At 44.6% G+C, this 19,926-nt stretch overlaps 1 protein-coding gene across 4 annotated transcripts in view; it reads left to right on the top strand.

Annotated features, from left to right (window-relative positions):
- Window positions 1-4,905: 4,905 nt before the first annotated feature.
- Window positions 4,906-19,926, top strand: part of colec11 (collectin sub-family member 11) — a 44,580-nt gene continuing 29,559 nt past the window's right edge. For all 4 annotated transcript variants that reach the window (XM_038800341.1, XM_038800339.1, XM_038800340.1 and 1 more), the window contains exons 1-2: window positions 4,906-5,017; window positions 6,271-6,426. In XM_038800341.1, coding sequence (XP_038656269.1) covers window positions 6,297-6,426 — 130 coding nt within the window. In that variant the 5' untranslated portion in view covers window positions 4,906-5,017; window positions 6,271-6,296. The remainder of the gene's footprint in view (window positions 5,018-6,270; window positions 6,427-19,926) is intronic.

The raw sequence follows: 19,926 nt of genomic DNA, 5'->3' as shown, positions 1-19,926 counted from the left end.
ACGCTGAAGATTTGGAGACAGTTTCAGCAGCATTTTAGTTTGGGAACGGGGTCGGAGAGATGCCGATCAGGGGAAATTACAGATTTTTGCCGGGAAGGATGGATATGAGGTTCTGGGAATGGGAGGAGAGGGGAATCAGGGAGATGAAGTATTTGTTTTGGGAGGGCAGTTTACGAGCTTGGAGGAGCTTGGGGAGAGTTTCTGGTACATGCAGGTGCGGGACTTTGTGAGGAAGGTCTTCGCGACCTTCCCGATAGCATCCGTCCCCTCATTGTTGGAGGGCTTGCGGTCAGCAGAGCGTTCGAGAGTTGTCTCGGCAATTTATGGGAGGATTTTGGAGGAGAATAAGGTGTCCTTAGAGAGGGTTAAGGCTACATGGGAGGTGGAGATGGGGACGGCATTGGAGGAGAGATTATGGTGTGAGGTGCTGCGGAGAGTGAATGCCTCAACTACGTGTGCGAGGCTGGGACTGACACAGCTGAAGGTGGTGTACAGGGGGCACCTGACAAAGTCAAGGATGAGCTGGTTGCCTGAGGGGGTGGAGGACATTTGTGAGTGGTGAGGGAGGGGTTCCTGCAAATCATGTGCCTATGTTCTGGTCTTGCCCGAAATTGGAGGAGTTCTGGAGGTCAGTTTTTAGCACCATTTCAGTGGCTCTGTACATTGATGTGGAGCCCGGTCCCCTGGAGGCCAAATTCAGGGTGTTGGACTGGCCAGAGTTGCAGGCAGATGCGGGGCAGATGCCTGTGCCTTGCTGATTGCTCACAGCCAGGTCTTGTTGGGTAGAGGGCAGCTTCTCCATCCATTGCCTCTGCGAGGCGGGGGAACCTAATAGAGTTCCTAACCCTGGAAAAGGTGAAATTTCTTCTGGGGCGGTGTGTGTGTGTGTGTGAGGGGGGGGGGGGGAATATTTTGGGAGTAGTGACAACAATTCTGTAAGTTTTAGGGTACTTTTGGACAGGGATGAGGGTAACCCTCGCGTTAAGATGCTCAACTGGGGAAAGGCAAATTACGATAACATTAGACAGGAATTAGAATCATAGAATTTACAGTGCAGAAGGAGGCCATTCGGCCCATCGAGTCTGCACCGGCTCTTGGAAAGAGCACCCTACCCAAGGTCAACACCTCCCCCCTATCCCCAGTAACCCCACCCAACACTGGGCAATTTTGGACACTAAGGGAAATTTATCATGGCCAATCCACCTAACCTGCACATCTTTGTGACTGTGGGAGGAAACCGGAGCACCCGGAGGAAACCCACGCACACACGGGGAGGATGTGCAGACTCCGCACAGACAGTGACCCAAGCCGGAATCGAACCTGGGACCCTGGAGCTGTGAAGCGATTGTGCTATCCACAATGCTACCATGCAGCTGTTGGATAGTAAATCAACATCGGTCATATGGGAGTCTTTAAAGCGACAGTTCATTAGGATTCAGGAAAGTCACGTTCCTGAGAGAATGAAGGATAAGTATGGGAAGTTTAGGTAGCCTTGGATAACGAGGGATATTGTGAGGGAAGCAAGGCAGGAAATTGCTGGGGCCTTGAATGACATCTTTGTATCCTCATTGGCGACAGGTGAGATCCCAGATGATTGGAGAATAGCTAATGTGGTACTTCTGTTTAAGAAAGGTGACAGGAATAATCCTAGAAACTGTAGGCCGGTGAGCCTCACTTCGGTAATAGGTAAATTATTGGAGAGAATTCTCAGCGACAAGATTTATATCCATTTGGAAACAAATGGACTCATAAGCGATAGAAGAGGAGGTCACGCCTCACTAACTTGATTCGAGTTTTTTGAGGAGGTGACAAAGATGATTGATGATGGGAAGTCAGTGGATGTTGTTTACATGGACTTCAGTAAAGCCTTTTACAAGGTGACTCATGGCAGACTGGAACAAATGGTGAAGTCACCTGGGATCAGAGGTGAGGTGGTAAGATGGATACAGAACTGGCTCAGTCACAGAAGGCAAAAGGTAGCAGGAAAAGGGTGTTTTTCTGAATAGAAGGTTGTGACCATTGGTGTTCCACAGGGATCTGTGCTGGGGCCTCTGTTGTTTGTAGTACACATAAATGATTCAGAGGAAAATGTAGCCGGTCTGATTAGTAAGTTTGCTGATGACACCAAGGTTGGTGGAGTGGCAGATAGTGTTGAGGATTGTCAGAAGATACAGCAGGACATAGGTAGGTTGGAGATTTCGGCAGAGAAATGGCAAATGGAGTTTAATCCGGACAAAAGTGAGGTAATGCATTTTGGTAGGTTTAACATAGAGGGGAAATACACCGTAAATGGTAAAACCCTTAGGAATATAGAAAGTCTGAGCGATCTGGGTGTGCAGGCCCACAGATCTTTGAGGATAGCAACACAAGTGGACAAGGTAGACAAGAAAGCAAACGGATTGGACAGGGCATCGGGTATAAAAACTGGCAAGTCTGCTACAGTTGTATAGAACCTTGGAAAGGCTGCACTATTGCGAATATTGTGCACAATTCTGGCCGCCACACTACCAGAAGGATGTGGCAGCTTTGAAGAGGGTGCAGAGGAGGTTTACCAGGGCATTGCCTGGTCTGGAGGGTGTTAGCTATGTGGAGAGGCTGAATAGACTCAGACTGTTTTCATTAGAAAGGTGGAGTGACCTGATAGAGGTCTACAAGATTATGAGGGTCATGGATAGAGTGGATAGGCAGGCACTCTTTCCCAGGGTGGAGGGGTCAGTCACCAGGAGGCAAAGGTTTAGGGTCCGTGGGGCAAAGTTTAGAGGAGATGTACGAGGTAGATTTTTTACGCAGAGGGTAGTGAGTGCCTGGAACGCGTTGCCAGGGGTGGTTGTGGATGCAGATACATTAACGGTGTTCAAAAGGCATCTTGACAAACACAAGGATAGGATGGGTATGGAGGGATACGGCACAAGGAAGTGCTGAGGATTTTGGCAAAGGTTGGTATCATGACAGGTACAGGCTTGGAGTGCCAAAGGGCCTGTTCCTCTACTGTATTGTTCTTTGTTGTTTGTTTAAGGATTATGGAGATAAGGCTAGAAAGTGGATTTAGTGAATGTTAGAGCAGCCATGATCTTACTAAATGGTGGAAATGACTCAGAAGGGTTGATTGGCCTAATCATGTTCTTATTTCCTATGGTTTTGATTAATGACCGACAATCTTGCAGCAAGTAAAATCCATCTTTGCTTCCGTTTGCTGAAACGATGAACAAAATGGCCTCCTGTCGTGCTGTAACAATTCAGCGATTCTGTTTTTCTTTGGCAAAGCAATCCCTCTGGAAGGGAAACAGCTATTTTAAGAGTTCTTGTCCTGTGATTTCACAAAGTTGTTCAGTTAGGTATTAGTTACATTATTGAACCAGTCTCTCTGCAGACCACTTTTCCCGTCAATGGAAAATACTAATTTCTTGTTATTTTTCTCTCATGTATTCAATATGTACAGCACTGGACAGATGAGGAAGGTGCCAAGAATTGTGGGAAATAAAGTAAATTCTCATTCTCAGGAAAAAAAAAATCTTCCATTATTTTTCTCATTTTCTCTTCTCTTCTCCCTTGCTTAGTGGCTCCTGCCGGGTTACGGTTCCAGAGATATCCTTCACCAGTCTTCATCAGTGGCTAGACAATGAATACCAGGAGGCCACTTAACTGCGAAGGGCATCACAGTCGGGTCTGATCAGCGTATTCGTTTTCAGCCAAGGATCACTCGCTGGTAACCAATAGCATAAACCCTCAATTATTTTTTCTCTCTGTAGCCCGGGCTGCTGAAGCCAATTGTATTACTGTACTTCAGTTGTCAGAATCCAATGCAGAGCAGGAAATCAAAAGAAGAACTATCTGGTCTGAATCATTTGGTTTTAAACTGCAAAATGACTAAAATCTCCAGCTGACATGGGGAAACAGGAGACTTGTACTCAAAAAAAAATTTGAATTTATTAATTTAAGTCTATAAAATTAAAACCATTTACAGAACACAAATAGGTTGAGAGTTTCCTGCTATTATTTTTTTATGCCCAGTATTATGGAGGACTGTGGATTTTGTTTTCCTCTGGGGCATAGTATGCAAGCGGGACAATATTCTTAAATGTAGAATGAAGTAGAATCACCAAAGTGCATTCAGCCCATCGAGTCTGCACCGGTTGGAAAGAGCACCCAACATAAGCCCCTCAAAGCCTCTGAAGGCCCTTAAGCCCCTCAACACCTCTGATGGCCCTTAAGCCCCTCAAAGCCCTGTCAGCCTCTCACAGAAAGAGTCAGTTGGGAGGTCCTCCAGTATCTGACAATCTGAAAATGAAGTCCTGTGTTTCTAGGCTTCTCAGCACTCTCATAAGTTTCACGCTCTGCGTGTATACATGGAAAGAAACAAATAAATTCAGGAACAGTTAAAAATAAACAATCTAAGCTTGACCATGATCTGGGAGTGTTGAAAATGTTACCATGAGGGGGAAAAAAATGAGCATAAAGATGTTAGGGAAAACAGTGGTTCAATCGAGACAATGTTATGATAACTTGCACCATGAAAAGCCAAGAAAATGTCACTGAGGATCCTTGGTAATTTGCCTGACAGAAAATAAAATCAGCTTGAACATTCTGCCGCAGGGGAAATAACTTGTGAGTTTGTCCCTATTCATATTGCAAACCCCATTTGCTCGTGTGACGGAAAGAGTTTGATATTGAATCAAAAAATATCACGTTTGCTGTTTAAAACAAACAAAAAAGAACATGTTGAAGATTGGTTTTTTTTGGTACCGTTCTGCCTGGGATTTTCCCATAGACTCATGTTACAGCTGCAAGCTTCCCAGCTGACATTTGTCAAACAGGATGTTTCTTATGGGTCATGCTTACAATTTTTGCTCTTTGATTTGTTGAGCTGGTTCCTTGGGCAGGCTATATTAACGAGTCAGCCTCCAAAAAAAAAACTGTCAAACATTGGTAAACAAGAACGGCAATAAAGTTCATCTGTGTGATGGGAGAGAAGGGCCGAGGATGATTCCTCGCTCACTGCTCTGACTTCCCTCATAAGGTAAGAGGAGCTTCCAGCCTGCTTCTGGTTCCGTAGTTAGCTAAATATCCAAAGGGCAGCCCTCGTTCCTGGCTGGAGCAAGGAGGAGGGAGCACATTAGCAGAAGAACATAAGGACAAACAGATTTATTTCAGCAGTTTAGTACTAGAGTGCTCTGTTGGAGAATCAATTAACTCTTAAAATGCTTTGGAATTTGGGTGTGCTAAAATATTAACTATTTTCCGAGAATTAGAAATGGTGCGGGGATGGGACTTTATTTCATGAACTACTCAAAAAACATTTTGAGAGCTAATGGACTTGGTTTAATTTTAAGCAGTAAAATGTCATTCTGATCGTACTCTAGAATAGCTAAAAATGTTCCAGCTCGATCTGTAGAATTTTTAGACTGAAGTATTCAGCCTGTTTGATGTATAGTTGATAGACTCACTTTGAATTTGGGCATGGTTGTGTTTCTATTAATGTTGTTTACTGACCAGTTTAGATTTGCAGGACTTCACAACCTAGAAAAAAAAATCAAAGTGAAGTTCCATCACACAAGGCACTGGTTGAAATAGATTGCGATCAGATAAATTCAGTAGTAGCGTTTACAGCCTAGGAATTCCTGTGGTAGTCTGTTATTTGGCAAGTTCCCGAGCGGTGTGGGACTTCAACCTGTGTCGTGGACATGTACACAGCATTGGGACAAGGTGATGGGAGGTGGTGAATGGGGTGAGTGGGGCGGAGTGGGGATGGGAGGTGGGCGGATGGGGGTTTAGTGTTGGGTTGGTGTTGGGTCTGGTGGAATGCAGGTAGGTGATATCTCCTCACTAGTCCCTCCCTGTGCTGCAAGGACAGCTAAGAGATGGCCAAGTTCAGGAATCCCATACGGCCACTTGTGGGAGAACTTTAATTAAAAGAAATGGGGATGACCGAGCCTCAAATTCCTCTGCCAGCCACTCAGATCAGGTGGGTTTTTTTCACACTTCCACAGCTGAGGAGTATCAGGCTTTAAATACTACCAATCATAGGAAGTAAAAACTTGAATATTAAAGGAATAAAGAAAATCCCAAATTGCTGCAGCTTTGAGGACTGGGGAAGAATAAATGGGAATAGGAGAGAGACTAGGCTAAACGGTTTGACACAGTGAGCTCTTGCAGGCAGCAGAAGCATGTGTCGGAAAATTTTAAACTCTGCTAGTATTTAACGAGTTAAAGAATGTGTTTGTTTCATCTCAGTACTGTGGTGGTTATTTATAAAAGAATTTCTGTCTTTAGGAGTCAATGAACCTTTTGTGAACATTATGAACAGTGGACTGTTTTTACTTGTGTTCCGAATTGGCCTGCTGTTCCTGTCCTTGCTCAGATCTGGAGAATCTCAACATATAGCTGATGAATCATGCTCAGTACAGATCCTAGTCCCGGGTCTGAAAGGTAGATGTATTTTCCTTTTAAAAGTTTGTAATTTGTGAGGCAGACTGACAGCATTTTATTCCTGGTGCACTTCTCGCTGGATTAAAATTACATGACTTTAGCGTGCAATTGATGTCATGACAACTTGCTGGGTGCGAAACAAGTGGTGTGTTTTATTGGTAAGCAGCGCTGCAGAGTTTATAATAATAATCTTTATTCACAAGTAGGCTTACATTAACACTGCAATGAAGTTACTGTGAAAAGCCCCTAGTCGCCACATTTGGTTACACTGAGGGAGAATTCAGAATGTCCAAATCACCTAACAGCACGTCTTTCGGGATTTGTGGGAGGAAGCTGGAGCACCCGGAGGAAACCCACACAGACATGGGGAGAAAGTGCAGACTCCGCACAGACAGTGACCCAAGCCGGGAATTGAACCTGGGACTTTGGCATTGCGAAGCAACAGTGCTAACCACTGTGCTACCGTGCCACCCAGGTACCATTACAAAGTGCAGCAAATGAAGGTGGTTGGGGATGACTGGAGATTCATTTTGTAAATCCAATACCCATTTGTGAACTAAGCAATACAGATAAAACCAAGTTCCTTATCTGTGCTGAGTTTACTGATCTTAGCCAAGGCAGCAGGGGTGATAAGGTGCTGCATTCCACCCCTGATCACTATCCAATGAGCACCACTGGAAGGTGTACAAATGGTGATTGAGGACAGGATTCAGTTCAACTGTAATACCTCTCGTGGCCGACGCTCATTATCAGGAAAGGCCACTGGGCGAGATCGTGGAGTTTTGTTGGAACCAATCCCCATTGTAAGGCAGCAACTTCAGATAAAAATAGGAGTAAATGAAGTGGGTGGAAAAATGGGATGTTGCTATTATTGTTAATATTTGTCACATTCATGAAAAAATGCAGGATTACAAATCAAGTGTAAAGTACAATATTCACAGGAGAGGGACCAGCCTTTCTTGGCACATTCAAAATGCATAGCTCCAGTCATTTATGAAGAGCTATCACAATTTCCTCCAATCCATTACATCTGATGAGATCAGTTGTGCGACTATAATTAGAAGTGTGAAGCTGACTCCTTAAGGTCAACTTTGCATAACTTGTGTGGCTCAGTTAATGCTAGCTGCAATCTATCGATTATACACTTGTTCGATTTTCAGAGCTTTGCCATGCATGCCTGTGTGTGGGATATGATGGTACATCTTCTGTGATGATGATCCTGCACACACATTCTGAGATTGGGAGCAAGGAGTGGTACATGATAAATCTAATTTAACCAACACAACTGAGATCTGTCAGGCGTGACATTCAGAAAAGTCAGAATTCACAATTTATTATTTAAAGACACTATTAGTCAGCGGGGATGACCTATTATAAATATATTGACATTGAAGCTACCTTTACTGCCATCTCAGAGGTGACAATAGATGCAGCTCCAAAGCCATTCTAATAATGAATATGAGCTGTTTGCCTCTGGTAGCAGGTACACATTTAATATTCTTTTGCTGTTAAGGAGAAAATATCACTTCAGTGTCCCTGTGTTATATGAATCAATGTCTTTCTTAATTTTTAATCTGATCTCTAGCACCTAGATGGAGTTTGAAGGTAGACTATCAACCATCTTTATATTATGCTAGCATGGGGAATTTTAAGCTAAAATCTGTGGAAAATTTCAATATCCCAGAGGCAAAGTAGTCAGTCCAATGGTAAGAATGCGATGAAAGCAAAAGTTTTTTTTATCTTCTCCTCTACGGAATCCTGAATCAATTGATTCTTTCCCGAGATCAGCAGCTGACCTCTGGGTGCATTAGTCATTTTCAAGGGTGATCCTTGATGGTGAGCGATCCTGCAGGCTATTTGTCATTGTGGGGGGGGGGGGGGGAGTCAGGTAGAGGCACGTAGTTGAACAGAATACTGCTCTCATCTAATACGTACAGAATTATACAACCAGCACTCACTGAATGAATTGGCAAAGTTATCCCTATCTTAAATTCGCTTTCCATCAGCAAAATAAATTTCAGCGATCCTCATGAACTGGGCAATTAGACAAAGGGAATTTTTAAGTACCTATATCTTTTTTTTCCAATTAAGGGGAAATTTAACGAGATCAATTCACTGACCCTGCCTATCTTTTTGGATTGTGGGGGTGAGGCCCACACAGAGATGGGGAGAGTGTGCAAACTCCACATGGACAGTGACCCGGGGCCAGGATGAAAATTGGGTCCTCAGCGCTGTGAGGCAGTAATGCTAACCACTGCGCCACCGTGCTGCCCTTGACAAAGGGAAATTGGTCGCATTCAAAAGCCTTTTGACCAATAATTAATAGAGTAAGAAAAGGCTGTTTAATTTTAACATGGATAAATGTAAGGTAATGTAAGCTGGAACATCATCCTCCAGATCATTTATATATATTACAAACAACAGTGGTCCCAGCACTGATCACTGTGGCGCACCACTAGTTACAGATCTCCATTCTGAAATACTCCCTTCCACTGCTACGCTCTGTCTCCTGTTGCCAAGCCAGTTCTTTATCCATCTGGCTAACACACCCCAAATCCCATGCGACTTTACCTTTTATACCAGCCTGCCATGAGGGACCTTGTCAAATGCCTTACTAAAGTCCATGTAGATGACATCCATAGCCTTTCCCTCATCAATTAATTTTGTCACTTCCTCACTAAACTCTATCAATTCTCCACTTGGAGAAGATCAAACACACCATCCGAAGATCGGAGGAAGGCTTCCTTAAAGCATGGGGGCAATTTGCCGGCCTGTTCCAAGACCTGTTCGAGGCCAGTAGAAAACTAGCAGAAAGGAAAATGAAAAAACTAAAAGAGGAATGACAGGAATACACAACCCAGCAGGAGGGGGGGGAGGAAGAGAGGAAGGAACCAGAGCGGAATAAAAGGATCAAAACAGAGAGAGGGAGAGGGTGCGGAAAAACCACCACCCCCCCTCACCCCCATCACCCACAAGGCAGATGCGTCAGAAACTCACAGGAAAGAAGGGGAGGAAGGGGGAGTGCCAATGTAGAGGGAGAGGCACACCCCAAGTTAGCAGGGAGGGTATCAAGGGAGAGTTAGGGGGGTGGGGATGAAGGAGGCCTGCGCACCAAGACAGACAGTGACAAATTGTAAATAGATACAAGAAAATATTATGTACTGTACAACAATGTATATAAAACTGGGACATGCCTGTCCTGCACTCTAATCAACTGGTCTCTAAAAACCTCCCACATATCAAATGCGGATTTACCCTCAAACAGCCACTCCCAATCCACACTCTCCAGCTTTCCAAATTCTGTTGTTGTTAGCTTTCCCCCAATTTAGCACCTTTACTCGAGGACCACTCTTGTCCTTATCCATGAGTATTCAAAAACTAAGGGAATTATGATCACTATTCCCAAAATGTTCCTCTACTGAAACTTTGGTCACCTGGCCTGGCTCATCCCCAATACTAGGTACAGCAAGGCCTCCTCCCTGGTTGGACTATTAAACGCACTGTCTCAAAAACCCCTCTCGGACACACCTAACAAATTGCTCGCCATCCGAAACTCTGGCACTAAGGGAGTCCCAGTTAATGTGGGGGAAATTAAAACCACCCAGCACAACAACCCTGTTATTATCACATCTTTCCAGAATATGACTACACATCTGTTCCTCTGTATCACGCTGGCTGTTGGGAGGCCTATAGTACAATCTCAACATTGTGATTGCACCCTTCCTATTTGTGAGCATTACCCATAATAGTCTAAATTTCTATTGTGACAGAAAGGGTCTCCAACTTACCTGAAATGATCATGAAATTAGTGAGATGGAATCCAGAGGTCCGCCCATGAATCGGTACCATCATTTACATCAGGGAAGGGATTGAGTTCAGGGTGTAGTTTGCACATCTGTGGTTCCTGGAGGCAGCTACACATATAAAAGTGCAACTGCCTTCAGTCAGACCCAATATTTTTAGTGGGCTTGTGGGCTTAACACCGATCAGGAGAAGAGGTTATTTGGAGAGCCAGGGTACCCTTTTGGATAAGTCCAGGGACATCTTTAGGAGAGGTCAGTTGCCCTTTGGGAGAGGTCAAATGCACCTTGGGAGAGGTTAAGTGCCCTTTGGAATTGTTAAAAGTAGACATAAATATGTATAAAAAGTTGATAAACTCATGGGAACTGGTAAACCGATTAGATCATAGGACAGAGCAACTAGAAGCATGAATGCGTCATTTGGCCTGTCGAGCCTGCTTCCCCGTTCAAACAGATTATGGCTAATCTACTTCCAATCATTTTTCCTTACTATCTCTATATTCCTTGATGTAATTACTGTCCAGAAATCTATACTTTTATGGCTTAATCACGCTCAATGATTGATTGTTCACAGCCACCTGGAGTAGATAATGCCAAAGATTTACCACCCTCTTCGTGAATGGAACAGTCAAGCTGTCAAGGGAACTGTAAAGCTGTCAAGGGATTTAAATCTTCTAACTTTTAATTTTAAAATGATATCTGCTGTTTCAAATAAAAATCAATGTTTGCTATTTCATTCCGTCGATAAACGCTTGAGGTTTATTATTATAAGATTTGTGCTGCATGAGTGATTTTGCCACCTACCATTATCAGAGTGGGGTGCCTGCCAGTTCATAGTTCCAAGTGCCTATAATGTCTTTGAAGTGAGGCTATGATTACAAATACCTGTTTTTCAGAGGATTAAGTACTAACAGACAAATAAATTAAGTGAAAGTGTTTTTATCAATTCCATTTTTTTAAGAATTGTGAATTCATCAATAGACATTTAAAAATGTTATTTTCATCTTAACATGGGTCCTGAAGTCTGTTCATAGTGGACACTGGGGAAGTTGGTATGGAGGGTGTAGGGGGAAAAGTTGTGGGTGGGGGGTTGGTATGAGTTGGCACTAAGTTGGTATCGGGTTTAAAAGTGACATGAGTGGGTGGAGGGTATAGGTTAGCATGAAGGGTATGAGGGGTCATGAATTAGCACGGATGATGAATGGAGAATGTGTGGGGGAGTGAGGGTGTGTAAAGTGTGAGGGCTGGAGGGATGTTTTATTGTAATTCTAAAGCTGGGACAAAGTCCCAGATCACCAAGGCAGGCCTATCACACAGCCAGCCTTTGCACCCAGCAGCCCCTGTGCCTGCCTCTGAACTCTTTCTGGGGCCAGTGGACCCAACTCCAGCTATCACTTTCACCCCAAGAACTGACTTTGCCCTGAGTCGGGTTTGCGAAGCTCAGAATTTTCCTGATTCAGGAAAATTGTCCTTCTCACAGGTTATTTTTGCACCTAGTTTTTTATCATCAGCAAACCAGGATGAATTCTACTCACTCCCTTCATTAAAAATATTAATATAGATTTACAAGTACAGTATTTGAGACTGCATCCAGCAGTAATACTTGTGACACATCATTTTTAAATGGATTGTCGATCTGGAAATGACCCACTTATTCTTATTCTCTGCTTACTGTTCTTTAAGTAATCCTCTGTCCATGCTAGCATATTACTCCCAACCGCACGAAGCCTTATCTTGTGCAAAATCATTTCATGTGGCACCTTATCAAATGCCTTCTGGAAATCCAGACAGACTTCACTCATTGATTCCTCTTTCTCTCCTCTTCTAGCAAGGAGCTCCAATGATCCTTTCAAATATGATTTTACTTTCATGCTGGCTCTTCCTAATTATACTATAATTTGCAAAGTGCACTTTTTCTACTTCCATTCTAACAGTTTCAAACATTTCCCTGCATGATGGTGCCTGGCTAACTGGCCTATAGTTTGTCCCTCTTTCTTTCCCTCTCCATGGTCTCTGGAATAGCACTGTTTACAGTTACGAGAAGGAAATACTGTTATTTTAGTGTTAAAATACATTTTTATATGAGCTTGTGTTTTAGCGTGGCCAATCCACCTATCCTGCACATCTTTGGGTTATGGGGGTGAGACCCACACAGACACGGGGAGATCGAAACCGGGTCCTCGACGTCATGAGGCAGCAGTGCTAACCAGTGCTTTCAAACAAAATTAATCCCCTTAAAACTTCCTTAATTTTTAAAGTATGAAAGAGTACCTGTTGTCTTAAATACGAGGGCAGGGAGACTTCATTGATAGCTGCTCCGTTTTAGAAATTAATGGTTTATTTGAAGCTCATTAATCTGAGGAAAGTGAAGCTAGTTAGTGACAAGTTGCAGTTAGTTTATATAACTGGGAATTTACATATACATCAAGTGAAGGAGATATAGTTGATCCAATGAAAATTGAAATGTTTTTCTGGCTGGAAATGTTTTGGTAGATTGATCGCTTGCCTTCTTAAACACTGTGATTACTTTGACTTCAATGTCTCTTTGCATATCAAACCACTCTCTTTCTGCTATTATTAGATTTAAAACATTTTTTTGTTGGTTTTCACATCTTATGTTTCATAATTCAATTTATAAGTTAGGTTACATATTGTATAACCACGCAAAACAGGGAAAAGTAAAAAAAAAGGACAAAAACAAATAAAAATCAGCACATATATTTACAGGCAATTGTCTTCCCGCTGTGGCTGTGCTCAGCCTACATCTGTTACACTCCCCAGTATGGCCAGAACACGTACTTACAGATGTCTATTTACAGATTCATTTGGGTTTCAGCTTGCCCTCAAGCCCGCCTCCTCGGCTTTATCCTTTGTCTCTCTCGCATACATTGTGTGCCTTCGCTCCCTCCCCACCCGTTCCCCCCACCTCCCTATTTCCTTTTGCCCTTTGTCCCGTGGCTTGTTTGTGTCTCCTTCTCCCGTACTCGATTGGCTGTTGGCTACAAACAGATCTTGGAACAAGTTAGTGAACAGATTCCACGTCCTATGGAAGCCCTCTTCCGACCCCCGGATATTTCCTCCAGCTTGAGAAATTGCATCAGGTCGGACAGACAGTCTGCAGCTTTGGGTGGTGCTGCCGATCGCCAGCCAAGCAGGATTCTCCGGCGAGCGATCAGGGAGGCAAAGTTTAGGGTGTCAGCCCCCCTCCTCAGAGAGAGTTCTGGCTAATCTGAAACTCCGAAGACTGCCACTTTTGGACATGGCTCCACCCTCTCCCACAACCTTGGACATAGCCTCAAAGAAGGTCATCCAGGACCCGACAAATCTGTTGCAGGCCCAGAACATGTGGGTGTGGTTGGCCGGGCCTCACTGGCACTGTTCGCATTTGGCCTCCACTTCCAGGAAGGACCTGCTCATTTGAGTTTTGGTTAGGTGCATTCTGTGCACCACCTTTAGCTGTGTTAGGCTCAACCCTGTGCACATGGTGGTGAAGTTTGCCTTGTGTAGTTCTTCGATCCAGAGTCCTCCCCCTACTTCTCTGCTTACTTCTTCCTCCCATTTTTCCCTTGCCTCATCCAGGGGGGAGCATACCTCCTCCAGCAGTGGCCCGTACAGTACCCCATAGTTTCCTTTCCCAGGCAGCCCACATCCAACAGTTCCTCAATTAGGGTATGTTTTTTTATTTCCTTACAGAGGAAGTTTCTGACCTGTATGTGTCTTGGTTTGTCCCCTTTTGATAATTAGAACCTCTCCGTGAGTTCCTCCAAGCTCGCTATTCTATCATCTGTGCACATGCCCCAAACCGTCAGTGTCCCCTTGTTCTGCCTCCACCTTTTGAAGGTGATGTCCATTGTTTCTGGAGTAAACCTGTTGCAGATGGGGGCCGTAGTGCGACATTTCAGTTAGGCCGAAGTGCTTTGTCCATGCTACTAGTACTGGGGAATCTCCTCCATCTTCACCCATTCTGCTCCCGCATCGTTCACCCATCCCCTCACTCTTTCTGCTGTGGCCACCCAGTGGTACAACTATAGGTTTGGGAGGGTCAGATCTCTCAGATTTCTTTTCCTTTATAGGATCTTCTTTTGAAGCCTCATGTTTTCAGCTCCACCCAAATGCCATGATTAGCTTGTTGACTGTGTTGAAAAAGGCCCTTGGGGATTTAGATCAAAAGAGATATGAACAGGAAGAGGAACTGGGCAGTACGTTCATTTTGATCACTCTGCCAGGAAGAGTGGGAGTGGGCACGACCTCTGCAGGTCCCTTTTGACTTCCATCAGGTTCCATTTGAGAAACCATGTTCAGTCGTGGGCTATTTGGATCCCCAGGTAGTGGAATTTGGTCTGGGCTTGTTTGAATGGCAGTCCCTCTAGCTCTGTCCCTCCCCCCTGCATGTTCATCGGGAAGATCTCACTTTTGCTCAAGTTGAGTTTGTACCCCGGGAAGGCTCTGAACTCCTTTCAGAGTTTCATTATCCCTTCCAAGCTGGCCCAGGGGTTCAAGATGTAGAGATCATCCGCATAAAGTGAAACTCTGTGCTATCTGTCCCCCCTCTGGTAACTCTCCACCTCTTTGATGTTCTGAAGGCAATTGGCAGTGGCTCGATTGCCAGAGCAAACAGCAGCAGGGCAGTGGCCATTTCTGCCTCGTGCCTCTGGGCAGCTGGAAGTATCTGGAGCCGGTGGTGTTTGTCCATATTTTTGCCATGGGAGAACTGTACAGTAGTTTCACCCAGGAGGTGAACCCTGGCCCGAACCCAAACTATTGCAGTCTATGAGATGCTTCCACTCGACTCTGTCGAAGACATTTTCTGCGTCCAGGGAGATGATCACTTCTGGTGTTCTCTCACCAGATGGTGTCATTATCACATTCAGCAGGTGCCTGATGTTCGATGGGGTTAGCCCTTGACAAAGCTGGTCTGGTCTTCCACGACTACCTCTGGTAAGCAATTCTCCAGTCATTTTGCCAGGGTTTGTGTCAGAGTCTTTGTATCTACATTGAGTAGTGAGATGGGCCTGTAGGACCCACAGTTAGATGGGTCTTTGTCCTTTTTGGGTATCAGCGACATTGAGTCTTGTGCTAGTGTCAGTGGCAGAGAGCCCCTTACCAGCGAGTCTGCCAACAACTCCCACAAGTGCAGAGCCAATGCTGCGCAAATGTTTTGTAGACGTCCTCCAGGAATCCATCTGGCCCTGGCGCCTTCCCCGCCTGCATGGAGTTTATACCATCCATGACTTGTCCCAGTTCTAATACTGCTTCCAGCACCATCTCTTCTGTCCCCCTACAACTGGCATGTCCATTCCATCAAGGAACTGCTTCAACTCCAAGTCCCCCTCGTGGAGGCTCGGAGGTGTACAGCTCCTGGTAGAAGATTGTGAAGGCGTCGTTGACCCTTTCCAGTGTGTCCAGTGTGGCGACTAGCCTGCCGCTGCTGTTCCTAACATGTGATTTCCCTCGTGGCTGCCTGTTTTCTCAGCTGGTGAGTCAGCAGGCACTGGCTTTATTTCCGTGTTACTAGAAGGTCCCTCATGTCTGGCTGAGTTAGTGCACTGCTTTCCCTGTGGACAGCAGGTGTCATGTGAGAGTACCTTTAAGAAATTGATGTTTATAAATGGGTGTGTATATAAATATCTGTCGTGAGAGTACCTTTAAGAAATGGGTGTTTATTACTGCAGTGATGTCAGAGAGTGGGTGGAGCTGGGCTGTCAGTCAGCTTTTTACTTTCATTTTAGGCTGTTTGCTGCAGGGTGTGTTTTAGTTTCGTTTTCAGAGCTGGATAGCTGCAGTCTCAGCCAGAAGGTGTATGAGTCTCTCTCTGTAATCTAAAAACTGTAAATCGATCCTTTGGTGATTTAAAACTAATAACTGCTCTCAGTAGTGACTTTAACCTGATGTGTTTCTGTTTAAAGGTTTTTCTTTACGTCTTATGGATGTTAAAAGGACAGCTTAATCATTACTTAGTGTTGTAGTCTTTGGGGGTTGTATTTTAATTAATGGTTGCTAAGATGTTCACTGTATGTTTTAAAATGTTAACTTGAGTTCATAGAATAAACATTGTTTTGCTTTAAAAAATACTTCTCCATTTCTGCTGTACCATGCCTGTAGAGTGGGCCGTGTGCTCCCTATACCACAATCTATTAAAGGTTGTGGGCCAGGTGAACTCCATGATACACTTTGGGGTTCTCTAAGCTTGGCCCATAACACAGGTCAAAGTCCATTTGTAGATTCTTCCTCTCCGCCAGTAGCTCTACGCCGGGGCCCTGGAGTACCTTCGATCCACCTCGAGTATGGAGTCAACCAGTTGTTGCCTAGCCGCTCTCTCCCACCTATCTTTGTGGGCCTTGTATGCAATAATTTTCCCCCTTATCACTGCCTTCAGCCCCTTCCATAATGTGGAGAGTGCAACCTCTCCATTCTGGTTGTTAGTAATGTATCCATCTATGGGCAATCTGTGACATCCATTCGCAGAGTGCCTGATTGGCCAGGAAGGCCACGTCTAGCCACCATTGGGACGTTGTGCTTGGCTTGTCTCCTATCTCACATCCATGTAATGTGGAGTTTAGTTGGCGATTACGATTGCGGAGTACTCTGCTTCCACTATCCCTGGAAGCACCAATTTCCCCACTCCAAAGAAATTGATCCTGGCTTGGACTCTGTGTACCTGGGAGAAGATAGAGAACTCCTTCTCCCTTGGGTGTGTGAACCTCCATGGGTCCACTGCCGCCATCTGTTCCATGAACACGCCCAGTTCCTTCGCCAGGTTTGATCTGGGGTTTGATCTGTCTGTCTCAGTTAAAGTCCTTCCCCAAGATGAGTTGGTGTGTGTCTATGTCGGGGATTTCTGACATTATCTTTATCCCGAATTCCGCATCATTCCAGTTGGGAGTGTACACATTTACAAGGACTACTGGCACCCATTCCAGGACACTGCTAACTGTCCCCCTTGGTCCTTAACTGTCCTTGTCACTGTAAATGCGGTCATCTTATTGAGCAGTATGGCCACCCCCCAGCTCTCGTCCAGTAGCACAAATGTCCCACTCAACTCTTTCTTACCCGCAGTCAGTCCTTCTCCCTCCGTTGGGTCTCCTGAAGGAAGATTATGTCAGCTTTTATACTTTTCAGCTGGGCGAACACTCTGGATCATTTCACTGGGCCATTAAGTCCCCTGAAGTTCCACGTGACTATTCTGACAGGAGGTTTCTGTCCTCTGCTCCTGTGTGATCAACCATACTTAACTTGTGAACACGCCCCTGCACTCTGGAGTTTCACTTTGTTGTGGGCCCACCCAAGATGGCTGCCATCTATGTTTATGCCATGTAGGTGTGCTCCTGCACTCTGGGTTTACCCTTTGTTTCCGGCCTTGAGCTTTGGCCGGAGTGACCTGTGGACTCTGTCCACCTCTGGGGATATGGGGAAACTTTCCCTTCCAACTAGTTTTTCTAGCGTCTGGGCCACGTACTCAATGAGGTTCTTATCCTCGCTTCCCTTCGGTATGCTCACAATGCGGAGATTCCGGCAGCGCAATCGATTTTCTTGATCCTCGATCTTCCCCCTTATTGTCCCTTGCGTTGCTTCCAATCTTGCCATCTCTGTCTCCAGCGAGGTGATCCAATCACTCTGATCGTCGCTTCCTGCATCTCTAACTGCCTTTTTAAAAACCACTTGCAGGGTGACCAGCTCCTCCGTTAATGCCACTTTTACCATTGCCACCATTTCCAATTTGCTGGCATTCTTGAGCTCCTGGAGTTCCAGCCTTAGGAGCTTCTTCCATTCGTTGGATATGGTCCGGTGGTCCATCCTGCTCTGGTGTGGCCGGGAATTCATCACCCCGTGTGTTTGCTATCACCTTGGTCATTCTCTCCAGCTCTTACTGCCTTTGCCATCTCTTCAGCCCCTAGGGTTGCTGCTTGGCTTGTCTCCTTAGTTGATGTGGTGTTGGAAGAGGGTGAGGTTTTATTCCCGGATTTAGCAGGGTATTGGATTAAAAATACCTAAATCCGTGTTTCCAGGAGGTGAGCCACATTTTGCGCGTCCGTTTAGCACAATCCCATCACCAGAAGTCCTTTATGCCGTTATTATTAATCTTAAATCTAACATTTCCTCCAAATGATGGTATCTCTGACAAAGGAACATGCTCTATAACCTGTGCTGGGGTCCATAAGGGAGCAAATGATCAAAGCTGATACTCAGGCCCAGTATCACTCTAGAAAATCTGCACTGCACCTTTTCAGTGGCTTCAATATCCTTTATATGAATGTGTGGCCAAAAGCAACAAACATGTTTTACCTTCATCTCCTTGCTGTTATAATGTCCTACCTGCAGTTCTGCTTTTGAAAATGTAATCCACACCTCTTCCTCATTTCCATTGAGAATACTATCTAATTAGGTGATTTTCCATTCTGTTTGTTTCCTCAAAATACATGATTACATTAAACTATATTTACCAGTCATGAACATTTACCTAACTCACATTTATCCTCCTGTTTTCATCTTTACCATTTGCCATGCCTTTTAATTTAGCTGCTCCAGAAAATGCTGATATTACTGTGCTCAAATCATTTATGCAGATGGAGAAATAAGAAGTCGGAACACAGGTTCTGACAACACACTCATCTGAGAAACACCCATTTACATGGATCCATTTATCCTTAATTTCCTTAATCTTTGAAAAAAATCTCTTATAAATGCTTCTTGAAAGTCTATATCGACTACATTTCCTTTCTATATATACCGGGCAGCACGGTAGCATAGCGGTTAGCACAATTGCTTCACAGCTCCAGGGTCCCAGGTTCGATTCCCGGCTTGGGTCACTGTCTGTGTGGAGTCTGCACATTCTCCCCGCGCGTGTGTGTGTGTGTGGGTTTCCTCCAGGTGCTCCGGTTGCCTCCCACAGTCCAAAGTTTGGTGGATTGGCCACGCTAAATTGCCCTTAGTGTCCAAAATTGCCCTTTTGGGGTTACTGGGTTATGGAGATAGGGTGGAGATGTGGGCCTGGGTAAGGTGCTCTTTCCAAGAGCTAGTGCAGACTCGATGGGCCAAATGGCCTCCTTCTGTACTGTAAATGCTATGATTCTATGATATGCTCAATCATTTCCCTGAAGAACTTGATTAGTTTAGAGAAGCATGAACTGTCCTTTGCAAGCTCACATTGACTGTCCCTAATTAGCTCATGGCTTTCAAAGAGTTCATTAGTGATCTCTTATCATTGTCTTGCAGCTTGCCTTTTCCTTGACTTCCTCATAATATACTGACTTGGAAACTGTCGAAGTGAACTATGTGAACTGCTCCCCATTCTGACCATTATTACTGCTTGTTAGCCGACTCTTGAAACAGTGTTCCAAATGTATTATTTTTGAAAACCTATTTAAATGTCTTTTCTGCTTCTTTCTTACTGTTTGATGGTCTGTAATACCATCAAATATCGTTTCACAACAGTTTTCAATTTAATTCAGTCTGAACACGACCTTCGATGGTGTCCTTAAGTATGGTGGGTAGCAACTCAGAGAATGGAGTTGCCAACACGAAAATGAGACAGTAGTCTGTGTGCAGTATTAGAAGATGTTACAGTGAGAAGAGTGTAATGGTCAGGACATAGAAATTGATACCTCAAATGATAATTCAATGGGTTCCAGCTGGGAACAAGATTATATGGAGGACAACACCTGCGAAGGTGGAACTGCTTGCTGTTGAGTAGAGATACAGA

This window comes from Scyliorhinus canicula, chromosome 6, assembly GCF_902713615.1.
Source record: "Scyliorhinus canicula chromosome 6, sScyCan1.1, whole genome shotgun sequence".
In the NCBI taxonomy this organism is placed as follows: Eukaryota; Metazoa; Chordata; class Chondrichthyes; order Carcharhiniformes; family Scyliorhinidae; genus Scyliorhinus; species Scyliorhinus canicula.
Note: the sequence above shows the minus strand (reverse complement) of the source record. Positions and strands in the feature narration are given on the sequence as shown.